Here is a 12,790-nt window from a genome sequence, read left to right on the forward strand (position 1 = left end):
ATTGCATTTTCCTTTGGATTTATTTTGTTAAACATGTAAATTTTTTTGTTGCCTATACCAATTTTGGCAATGTCTGTTTATACTAAATTTAATTCAATTTTTGTAAATAGTGTCTCAATCAGACAGCTAATTCACTAGGAATTTATATAGCCTAGGACAAGTTTTTTCTCCTCTGGCCAGAAACAACTGAAAGAGTATCTCATTTTTGTGAAATAAACCATAATATTGGCGATGAAGCCTATATCTCACAGTTGAATTTTATTATTGGTTGACCGGGACTCCTAAAATTATGTCTTTCATCAAAATTGCTGGCTATGTATTTTTGTTTTGTTGATTTATTTATGTATTGTTAAACATAATTAAGTAGAGCAGCCAGAAAGAACAATAATTTAAAGTTTATTGAAGGTAGAATTTTGTGACTTTCCTCTTATCTATTGGTAAGAACGCCCTAAAATATTGACCCGTAAATACCATTGCTGTTTCTGTTATGAGCCTTTATACACAAAGGGTGAAAATAGTGGTGTTAATTCTTCTCAACAAGTTATCAGGGAACTGTATCACCAAGGAATTAATAGGCTTTGTATTTATCTTTTGCTTGATATGGTTTATTTGTTTTTGTGAATATTTTAATTAAAGACTCATTTGCTCCTCTGAATTTAGTATTTAATTCAACAGAATGTATTGAGTACCTCTACAATCCAGGTACTGTGCAGGAAACAGGAATTATTTTCTTTAAGAGAATCAGAAGTCAATGTTAAAAAATTTGTTTTCATTTAGCTTTCAATTCATGACAAATTAAGGAGAGTATATATACCCTTTGAGATCTTTGGACAGCATAGGAAGCAGATTTTTCGTAGTGACTTATGCTAAGCTAAAAGCTCTTTTTGTGTTTTTAATAGTTACATTTCATGACTTTCCTTTAAACAGTGGTGCTTGACTGCTCAGAGTAAGTTTCAACTGATTTTTTTACTAAGATATTAGAAAACTTTAGTTTGACTTTTAAATACAGCTCTGAATAACACAAAGAACATTGGTCCCAAATGTTTAATTATTAACCTACCACATTTACTCTATCATAATGAGAGCAAAAGTAATCCTTCAGCTTACATAGCCCATGGATCATGGAAAATAACACATTCATGAGGCAGCGGAAGGACTTGAACTTAAGAACATAACTTGGGGACAGTTATATACTGCCCATGCCTATCCATAATTATAGGCCAGAGGTATAACTTACTTTTCTGCCTGTATATACGATATCTAAATTACCATTTATAAAACATTTTAGGAAAAGCCATTTTTAGATGTATTTTTTTTTCCTGGTATTTTAGTAGTAATCTGTAAATTTTCCTAAAAGCGATCAATAATATTACTTTTATTTATTTATTTTTTTATGTATTGTTAACCTTTTCAACCTTATATCCAGGCCTGTCACAGTGCACCTAATATTAAACGCTATGTTTTCCAGACCTTTCCTCCCCGCTCCCTTCCTGTGCTTAATTTTATTAAAGCAGCTGGGGCTTATGTTTGAATAGCATGGAAAAACACAACACTCAAAAAAAAGGAAGTACTTTTGATAAGGAGCTGTAGTTTGAGTACTCACTTCTGTATGATATGTTAAATCCAGTACCAAGAGCAGATACCTTTAAGTTGAAGATAGAGACCTTTGTTTTAGATTCTTGTATTTGTAAATAGTGATGGTTTTTGTTAAACTTTATTGAGTGCTTGTTGTATAAGGGATTATATTTTTATATACTTTTTTATGTGTGTATATTTTAGCCTCTTGTAGAAGAAGCAGTTCCCAATCTTCACAGCCCACCAACCACAAGCACCTCAGCCCTAAACAGCCTAGTAGTCTCTTGTGCATCTGCTGTTGGTGTGAGAGTGGCTGCTACATATGAAGCTGGGGCCTTGTCTCTTAAGAAAGTTATGAACTTTTATAGTACAGCCCCTTGTGAACCTGGAACTCAGGCAGGCAGTAGTTCCATAGGCCCCGAAGGTCTGAAAGATAGCAGAGAAGAACAGGTTAAACAGGAATCAATGCAAGGAAAGAAGAGTTCAAGTCTTGTGGATATCCGAGAAGAGGAATCAGAGGGAGGCAGCCGAAGACTCTCCCTCCCTGGCTTGTTGTCCCAAGGTAAGGAAATAGCCAGGTGAATTGACTCTTGGTAAATCCAGAATGCTCCTGACATCGTGTGCTATATGATAATAAATTAGTAGCTTTCCTAATTGCTAATGCTGACCTATTCGAATGTCAACATTTATTTGATTTTGGTGATTTGGGTGGTTTTAAAAGAAAGTTACATATTTCTCTGCTTTAAAAATAACTGTAGAACGTAACTTTTTTGTGATGTCTGCTTCTGCTTCTGAACCTTACTGTGAATCTTATTTTATTGTTCTGGAATGTAGCGACAGCCTCCTTATGTCCTAGTTGGGGCCTGTAGTCAAGAGAGATGAAGTTGCAGATGTGACTATTGTTAAGTGGGGGATTTACTGTATTTGACCTGAGAGTGGAGATAATCTTAAACTTCAAGAAGAGGAAAGTTCATTTTCTGATACAATTAGCAACAAACTTCTTAGAATATTAAGACTGTTACCCAGTTGGTTCTTCAACCTTTCTCAGTTGGTTCAGGAATCTCAGTCATCTAGACTTTTGTTCTCAAAATGTGACCTGCAGACCAGAAACAACAGCAGCATCTGGGAATTTGTTAGAAATGCAGGATCTCAGGCTTCACTCCAAACTTACTGAATTGGAATATGCATTATGCCAAGATCCCCATGTGACTAGTGTGCACATTAAAGTTTGAGCAGCAGTGGATTTAGACCAGGAGTTGGTAAACTTTTTCTGTAAAGAGTGAGAGAGAAATATTTTACGATTTGTGGGCCATACGGTCTCTCTTATATAACTACTCAACTTTGTTGTTGCTTAAAAGTAGCCATAAGTAAAACATATATGAGCAAGGCCGTATATTCCTATAAAACTTTACTTACCAAAACAGTCAGTGGGCTCTATTTGACCTATGGTCTAGGTTACCAGCCCCCAGTTTACACCATTTTGTGCAAAGCTCTAAAATTAGGAATCCTACCTTGCACTTCTGCTTACTTATGGCACTGTTGTGTCACTGAGTACTTCTGTTATCATGCCTTCTAATTGTCATTGCCACTAGATTTTCAGCTCACAAATAAAACCCTTAGTCCTGATTGGGGGTGTGTGTGTGTGTGTGTGTGTGTGTGTGTGTGTGTGTTTATAAAAAGAAAGCCCACGGATTCTATTAAGTCTGAAGGAGAACTTTGTGCCAAAATTGTCTTATTCTGAAATGTCCTTTCATATTTGCAGCATAAATATATTTGAGATCTCCTGGAACCACAAATGTGGAATATCGATTTTTGTCATGTCATTAGGTCTTTGAAATGTGCAATCCCACTAATAGACCTTCTTCCTTTGGTTAAATTTTACTTAGTGACCTAAAGTATCTTTAGAAAGATTTTACGTGCACTCTTTTTCTGTCTCTATTTTAAAATTACCTAAAATACATCTTTGAGAGAGCTTCAAGTAGGTTTAAGTGTCTGTGTGTACAAATGGATGGCACATTTACCAGAAAAGATGTTGATTGTAGCCAGTGATGATCACCTTTTTGTACCCTCAAGTTAATGACCAAGTCTTCACTTAGTGACATTCAGTGATTTTCTTCAAAACATATCCTGCCACCAAATCAGTGTACAAGATTTACATAGTGTTTGTATGCCATTATTATAATTTCGAATATTATAAGAGATTATAAAAGATTTTTTATTTATTTTTAAAGATTTTATTTATTTATTTGACAGAGAGAGAGAGATAGCAAGAGCAGGAACACAAGCAGGGGGAGTGGGAGAGGGAGAAACAGGCTTCCTGCTGAGCAGGGAGCCCGATGTAGGGCTCGATCCCAGGACCCTGGGATCATGACCTGAGCTGAAGGCAGACACTTAACGACTGAGCCACCCAGGTGCCCCTAAAAGATTTTTTAAAACATTGTTTAAGTCCTTTATAAAATAATTTGAAATAGGTAGGCAAAATTCAAAAGTTATTTAGTACTTCCCATTCATAATCTTTTTCCCCACCATAGAAACTTGAAAATTTTATATTTAATCCTTTATTATAATATTTAAAATATGTTTGAACTTAGACCTTAACTTGGAGAGGCTTAACTTTTAACTCTGCTTTGAAATGGGAAAAATATTTGTCAGCCTTAGTGTAGTATTTTGTTAAGCATATTCTGTAGAATGCAAGTTCCCGACATTCTATATAACATATATGTTATACAGAAAGGGATTCTGTGGCCAAACGCTTGGAAGTGGGGCTGAGTTAAACAAATCTAAACAGGCCTTTTAATTGCAGGACTTGTCAGGGCCTTTGGCATGCTAATAATGTGTGTGTGAATCTACAGGGCAGATAGTATAGTGGATAGAATGTAGTAGGCAGCATTTACCAAACTCATCTCACTATTAAATCCCCATTTTTGCAGAGAACCTATAGAATATGCTTCACAAATACCATGTTAGTGTATTTCTTTGAAAATCAACAGTTGGTCAAAATGATATCTTTTTTACCCACCCATCTGCTCCCTCACTCCATCTGTGGTTTGTTTTCAGTTTCCCCCAGGCTCTTAAGAAAAGCTGCACGGGTAAAAACACGGACAGTGGTTCTGACTCCTACATACAGTGGAGAAGCAGATGCACTCCTGCCTTCTCTGAGAACAGAGGTGTGGACCTGGGGGAAAGGGAAGGAAGGACAGCTGGGACATGGTGATGTTCTGCCTAGGTGAGTGCTGCCTGTGTTCACTGTTAGGAGTTGGCTTTAACAAATAAATCTCTCTCCTGTGAAAAACTCTATATCATTTCCTCAGAGAGGAAATCTGGTCCTTCCTAGCTCCAGATTATTATATATAAACAAACAAACAAACAGACCTGTCATATTAGCCTTGAATTTGTACCTAATAAAAGGACTTAAGTATCTGTGGTGTACCTTTCCATCTCTTCTTTGATGTATATTCATCTCGGAACAGAAAGGGATGTTTGGGATAAGATTGTATTTCATCGGGACACTTAAATAAAACTCAAATTTTTAACTTAAAAAAAAAAGCCAACAATTTTTTTTTAACCTGAAAGATGTCCTTCTGTGGCTGCCAAAATAACTATAATAGCAATATTAAACCATTAATGTACATCAAGGAAAAACTGTTGGTTTGTTTAAGAACTCATATTAACAGATTAGGTATTTGTGAAGGTGTGTAAATGGAATGATTATCCAAAACAGCCAGTTAATGTAAATGTCTCTAATCTTACCAAAGTGAAGGCAGCTGTAGCATTAAACAAACAAAACCTCTATGGTTTTATATTTCATTGTGTCCTAAGTATACTCTGCCATAACGAAACATTTAGTAGTTTTTGATTCTTAACAGATTCTGAATTATGGTTGTTAATTAATGACTGATGGACAAAGATTAAATTAAAACCATCCAAAATTACTTACAATATTTAGGAGTAAATTGAACATATATTTAATATTTTTATTTTAGTGTTTTCTTTTGAAATATTTATTTTTACTTGAAAGCACTTGCTCTGTAATTTGAAAAAGGTCATGATTCTTGCTGAGCCTTCTTACTTTGCGTTTGTGTGTATATGTTTTTCTTTAAGGCTTCAGCCACTGTGTGTAAAATGTCTGGATGGTAAAGAAGTAATCTATCTGGAGGCAGGTGGTTACCATTCTCTTGCACTTACTGCGAAATCCCAGGTAGGAGACAAACCGTTAAAAGCTGATATTAATTTTGTGGAAGGTTAACATGACCAAATTCGATCTTCATTTTTTGAGGGTCTGCTGTGTGTCAGGCAGTAATACCATACTTCATTTGATCTTGCTAATATTTTACATTGTATTGTATTATTTCCATTTTACAGATGATGAAAGGGAGGGTTAGAGAAAATTTGTAACTTGTGTAAAGTTACACGTGTGATAGTAGGATTTGAATCAACAATGGTCTACCTAACAAGGTTTCTGTAATGTGCTCTTATCGAAAAATAGAATTCAAGATTTTCTAGGATATTGATGATTTTTTTTGTATTGATGAATTTTTATTTGTTTTTGATGAAGAAAAATCTATAAATAAGACATTAAGAAAAGAAAACAAAAGGTATTTTTCTTAAAATTGTGGGACCTGAAAGTGACCTCCAGAATCCAGAAAAACTTAAAACCACACCAAGATAGATAAATTTTATATACATCATACATCCAAATACATAAAGTAGTTTTAAGCTTTGTTTTTTTTTTTTTAAGATTTTATTTTTATATAATCTCTACACTCAATGTGGGGCTCGCACTCACAACCCCTAGATCAGGAGTCGCATGCTCTATGGACTGACCCAGCCGCCAGGTGCCCCTAAGTTGTTTTTAAATATATTCATATAATGATTCTTCATCAATCCTTTAATCTTTTTAGGAAAAGTCAATAAAGAAATCTGAACCCTATAAGTATTTTAAATTTCACATATTAGACTAGCAAAAAAACTAATATAGCTCAAATAAATAAATGTAAATATTAGAAAAGAAAAGGATAATTTATTGTTACTAACACAGTGAATCATTTAAAAGCCTTAAAAGTAAGAGATTAGGAAGATGGTCAGTTACAAAATAAGCATAAAAATTGCTAGCTTTTTATATACATAAGGTAAAACAAAAAACATACTTAGGGAAAAAAGCTGTTCACAGTGGCAACAAAAGTAGTAGGAAAATAGGAGTATTTTTAATAGGAAATGTGTAAGCCCATATGATACAAACTCACGAACTCTTCTAGTAGGTTATAAAAAAAGAAGAATAAAGGGAAAGAGATTTTATTTTTTAAATTTTTTAAAATTTTTTTAATTTTTGAGAGAAAGCGGGGCAGGAGGCGAGGGTGAGGGGTAGAAGGAGAGGGAGAGAGAATCTCAAGCAGGCTCCACGCCCAGCTTGGAGCCCAGTGCGGGGCTTGATCTCACAACCCTGAGATCACGACCTGAGCCAAAATCAAGAGTCAGACGCTTGATCAACTGAGCTGTCCCAGGCACTCAGAGATTTTGTTTTTATTTTATTTTATTATTTTATTTTTATTTAAAGATTTTATTTATCTTAGAGTGAGAGAGAGCCCACGAGTGGGGGGATGGAGCAGAGGGAGAGGGACTAGCAGATTCCACACTGAGCGCAAGCCTGATGTAGGCCTTAATCTCACAACCCTGAGATCATAACCTGAGCCGAAATCAAGAGTTGGCCGCTCAACTGACTGAGCCACCCAGGCACCCCCTGAGATTTTATTTTTAGATGAAAAGTCAATGTTGCAAAAATGCCATTTTTCTCAGTTCAGTATAAATTCAGTACAGTCCCCAAAATATTCCAGTGTAAGATTTACAACTTGATAAAATGATCCCAAAACTATTCCAGGAGAATAAATATAGGAGGTGAGACACATAAATTCTGAAAAAGAACAGAGACGAAGGGTGAGAATTTGCCTTATAAAATATATTATCAGACTACAAACAGATGAGTGAGATAGAAATATACCTGTGGACTAGAAATAGACCCAAGTATATATGAGAATTTAGTATATGATAAAAGTGGGCATTTCAAATCAGTTGGGGAAATAAGACTGAATATTCAATAAATACTATTGGAACCTTGGCTTCTTATTTGCAGAAGAAAATTATGATAACTTCACATATTCTACTTCCAGATGGATTAAAGATGTAATGTTAAAAAATAAAACCTTCCATGTGTAAGAACAAATTTAGGTTTTCTTTCTTTTCTTTTTTTTTTTTCAATAACCTTAGGAGTAGAAAAGGACATGATGTCAAAACCAGAAATTAGAAAGTAAAGATATGTTTGTCAACCTAATAATTAAATGCTCATAAATAGCAAAAAACACCACACACAAAATTAAAATACATAACAAGCTGGGAAAAAACATTGGTGACATATATGATAAAGTGTTACTACCTGATACTAAAGCAAAATTGTCAAAGAATATTTACATTCCATTCATAAAAGAAGAGCTAGAAATGGCCAGCAATGAATGAAAAGATGGTCAGCCACTTAGTAAACAAATATAAATGAAAACAACAGTAAAGGGGCGCCTGGGTGGCTCAGTCGTTAATCGTCAGCCTTCGGCTCAGGTCATGATCCCAGGGTCCTGGGATTGAGCCCTGCATCGGGCTCCCTGCTCAGTGGAAAGCCTGCTTCTCCCTCCCTCCCCCCCCTCCCCCCCCACGCTTGTGTTCCCTCTCTTGCTGTGTCTCTCTCTGTCAAATAAATAAAATCTTTAAAAACAAAAACAACAGTAAAATATTTTCTCACTTACCCGATGAGCGAGGATCCCATCCCATTTAATACTGGTTGCTGGTGAGGGTGTAGGGAAAAATACAGTGCTGGCAGGAAATGTACATTGGACCGTGCTGGAAAACAGTTTGTCAGTACGTATCAAAAATCAGAACGTGCAGATTCATGGACCCAGAGTTCTTTGCCTAGGAATTTATTCTAAGGAAATAAATAGATAAACAAATATGTATATTCAAGGATTTTCAATATTTTTTATTAAAGAATTAGAAATGATAAATATGGTTACTTCATTAGGTAATTTATTAAACTACACCCACAATAGAGTTCTGTGTAGTTACTCTAAATGATGTTGTAGGTTGGGGCGCCTGGGTGGCTCAGTTGGTTAATTGTCTGAGTCCTCATTTCAGCTCAGTTCATGATGTCAGGGTCGTGAGATCGAGCCCTGTGTCTGGCTCTGCACTTGATGCCGAATCTGCCTGAGATTCTCTCTCCCTCCCCCTCCGCACCTCCTCCTGCTTGCATGCTCTCTCTTTCTTAAATAAATGAATAAAGTTGTAGCTTGGTACTTGTCAACATTGAAAAATGTCAAGGAATAGCATTAAAGAAAAACATCAGTTCACAATACAACATTAAATACTGTAGTCCCATTTTGCTTTACATTTTGTGTCTACATTATATACCATAGACATTAAAATTTCTAGAAGCATGTATATGTATGTTCCCAAAACAAAACAGCATTTGTCTCTAAGTGATCAGTTCATCAGTTGTTTTCACTTTCTTTTCATTTCTTTGTTCTGTGACAGTCTTGTACAGTGACCATGAATTGCTTTTTAAACCAGAAGAAACAGAACCATTGTCATTAAGCATAGTCACGGTCATCTAGTTTCTTTTGTCTATAGTGGAGCATAGGTACTTGGGTTTCTCCTATGACAACTCTTCATATATGAAAGGGTGTTCTAGTCATTTCACGGTACTCCTGTCTACAGAAAAAGAATCATGATTAACTTTTCTTTATAGCACTTACCTTTCTTTTTTATCACTTTCTTTGTAAGAGGCAGTATAGGATAATTCCTGGGATTATGTCCTGGCTCTGCCACTTAAAATTTGTGACTGCTCTGAGCCAGTTTCCTTATCTGTAAAGAAAGGATTGTCATGAGAATTAAACATTAATTAATACAAAGAAATTGTCAAGAACAATGCTTGGCAGGTAGTAAACACCTGGGAAAGGTTAGTTATTGTTAACTCTTGGACTCTATCTTCCTATGTACTGTTTGCTCATTATCTCTGGTCTAGTTTAAAGATGAATTTTCTCAGTATTTTATTATAAGAGTGTAAGTAATCTATATGTAACTATTGGTGCGTGTGTGTACATATATATATACTTATATGTGTATATGTTATAGACGTTCAGAAATGACATGCAGTCAGATTCACAACTTTTACCTACTTCCCTGTGATTTTCTAATAGGTTTACTCATGGGGTAGCAATACCTTTGGTCAACTTGGGCATTATGATTTTCCAACAACAGTTCCTCGTCTTGCAAAGGTACTTTTGAGAACTTGATGATTTTTATAGCAACTTATTTCAGAATTCTAAGTTATAGCACTTTATATTTCTCCATTTTGTGTTTGAAAAATTAGTAGAATTCTTTATTTGTAATCTAAATTCGTTTTGGTGTACTTAAAAAAGCCGTGAAGCCCCTTATTTTCAAGCTAAATGTTCTTTTTTAAAATATGTTTATATTTCTTTTGTTCTTAGCTTCCATTGTTCATTGACTATTCATAGTCCTTTGTCTTTTTTTTTTTAAATAAAAATGAAAACGTTCTCTTAAAACAAACGTTTCTAGGACTGTGATGCAGACTTCCGAGCTTTATACCACCAAATAATGCCTACTCTGACTTTTCACTTAAGTTTGACTTTTACATAACATTATTTGGTGGTGGTATTATTATTATTATTTTTTTTTGGCTTTTGTTGTTTTTTTACATACATAGTCATAATAGTAAAACCTTTTTGTAAATCTTTTCATTGTAGTGAAGCTAAAAGTGTAGATGATTTCTTCACTGTCATATAAATTGGTTTTAGTTTATGTAATGCTTTTCAGAGGTTGGTGGCTTCTAGTCCCTTTGATGTGATTCTAGAGGACTGTTTATCAATTTTTTTTTTGGCTCCAAAACCCTGTGGAAATACTAAATTTTCATCAGTGGTATTAACTCCTTATACGAGATTTGTTTGGTTTTTTGGAGGGTAGAGGGCGGGGGCAGTACACATGGTGTTAGCCTAACAGAATGGAACATGGAGCTCATCCATTTGTAGTTTGATTCTATCAACCCAGCCCAAGACATGCTCCCTCCACTGAGAGCAACAGAGCCTAAAAAAAGGTGGTTACCTCAAGTTCAGGAACATGATTCACATATAAACTCCAGATAATACATATTGCAGTAATGCATGTTTTCAGAGTGCACTGTGATCCATTGCTTCGTAAGACTTGCACATGCTGCCTTTCCTTCCAGTGAACTTCATTTCACTGAGAGGGAAAGACTTAAATAAAACATTAGGCAACAGTTACTACTTTCTAGTTCCAATCTTAAATGTTTTCAGTATAGAGCATTTCAGTGGTAAGCTATTCAATTACTGATATTATGTAACAAAAAAATATGGTAAATCATCGTTCCTTGTTTTTCACCTCAATGAAATTGAATGTACATTTATTCTTACCAAGGAAATTTCTGTAACATAGAATGGAGACCTTGGAAAATCAAGTTTTTATGTAACATTGTACAGTCAGACAAAGAATAAGATTTTAGTTTCATTATTCATTAACTGTACATATAAAAATTACAGCATCGGGATTTTGGTTTTTTTATTTGGGGGAAGAATGAGAAAAACATTCTGATGTCATTTTAATTAATCTGTGAATTAAAAGTCAAGGTAGAATGAGATCTGAATTAGTTTTGATGGAGACTAATAAGACTTTTGTCTCCTGCAAAAATTTTAATCCATTCTTTACAAAATTAACAGGAAGCCAGTTATTTGGAGAGCCTGAATTTGAGAAGATAATGTCATGCCAGAAAGGACTAGCTATAAAGTAGGGAGACATGCACACACACTCACACAATCGTCTAATCACCTAGGATTTGGAGCCTGTCTAGACACAAAGAATAACAGATAAGAGGGTTTTTGCTTATCAGTGTGGAAGTCATAGCTAAAGCTGGGGCTGGAGGTTGGGGCAGTAGTTTTCATAGCAGAACACTTTCTTCAAATGAAATCTTATGTGTAATCCCATACACAGAACGGATAAACATGGAACTACTTTAGTTGAAGGATGGAGGGGGATGGGGGCAGAGCCCTGACACCTGCCTTTCCATGGTGTTTCCTGGATCGCTACGTGGAATCCTGAGGATTGAAAACCATTGGTTTAAGGCAGTGGTTCTTAAACTTTTGCACACATCAGCATCACCTGGAGAACTTGTCAAACCAGATTGCTTCACCCCCAGTAGCTCTGTGGCCTGAGAGTTTGCCTTCCTAATATTTGTTGGTGATTGCTGCTGCTGCAAAGACTGCTTGTTGAGAACCACTGGTCGGGGGGGGATCCCTGCAGATGGGCTTCTGAGGGGTCCTGCCTGTTTCAACAGCTGGGACTTGGCACAGGGAAGCCACATCGGAGAGGTAGTGAGTTCCAAGTGGGAAAACTGAATTTTCGCACCCAAGAGTCTAGTTGGCTAGAATGGAATTTTGCCATGTTAGATTTTTTTCTTTCCATCTTGATTTTTGTGCACACAGTCGAATATGTATGGACAACGCTGTGTCCCAGCTGTCAGAATAGGGCTCTAGAAGTTTCTGTGCCTCCTGATTGTAGTACAGCCTAAGTCCTGTAGAAACTTCCAAAAATAACTATTAAAAAATTAGACCTATGGTTTTTCCTTTTTAAAGCCCAGTTTTTCAGATTTTTATAAAAACGATCCAGTTCTAAATTTAAAAGCTGAACACAGGATTCCTTCTTATCTCTGCATCTGTGCTGCAGTTGATCGGGCCCATTAGTGGGTGAGTTTTGCCCTATTGAGGTATGAGTGACTTTGCACCACATCTGTTTAAGTAACCTAACATTTCTGTTCTGGAGGATCTGAATTTCTGTTTAATTCTTTCTTTCATCTTGGACAGACAATATCTTGCTGTCATTACAGGTGAGCAGTGAAAATGGAGTCTGGAGTGTAGCTGCAGGCCAGGATTATTCCCTGTTTTTAGTGGATACAGAAGACTTCCAGCCTGGGTTATATTACAGTGGCCGACAGGACCCTGCAGAAGGTGACAATCTTCCAGAGAATCACAGTGGTACTAAGACTCCAGTACTTCTCTCCTGTAGTAAGGTGAACAGGAATTGGATCCTAAGGCCTCTGTAACACATGAGCAGTGTTTTGTTTTTGTTATTATTTGTATGTATACCTATT

General features: G+C 35.8%; 1 protein-coding gene across 6 annotated transcripts in view; it reads left to right on the plus strand.

Annotated features, from left to right (window-relative positions):
- Window positions 1-12,790, plus strand: part of ALS2 (alsin Rho guanine nucleotide exchange factor ALS2) — a 77,151-nt gene that overhangs the window by 20,950 nt on the left and 43,411 nt on the right. For all 6 annotated transcript variants that reach the window (XM_032404571.1, XM_032404564.1, XM_032404584.1 and 3 more), the window contains exons 5-9: window positions 1,780-2,137; window positions 4,633-4,801; window positions 5,677-5,773; window positions 9,810-9,887; window positions 12,527-12,709. In XM_032404571.1, coding sequence (XP_032260462.1) covers window positions 1,780-2,137; window positions 4,633-4,801; window positions 5,677-5,773; window positions 9,810-9,887; window positions 12,527-12,709 — 885 coding nt within the window. The remainder of the gene's footprint in view (window positions 1-1,779; window positions 2,138-4,632; window positions 4,802-5,676; window positions 5,774-9,809; window positions 9,888-12,526; window positions 12,710-12,790) is intronic.

This window comes from Phoca vitulina, unplaced genomic scaffold, assembly GCF_004348235.1.
Source record: "Phoca vitulina isolate PV1807 unplaced genomic scaffold, GSC_HSeal_1.0 scaffold1, whole genome shotgun sequence".
In the NCBI taxonomy this organism is placed as follows: domain Eukaryota; kingdom Metazoa; phylum Chordata; class Mammalia; order Carnivora; family Phocidae; genus Phoca; species Phoca vitulina.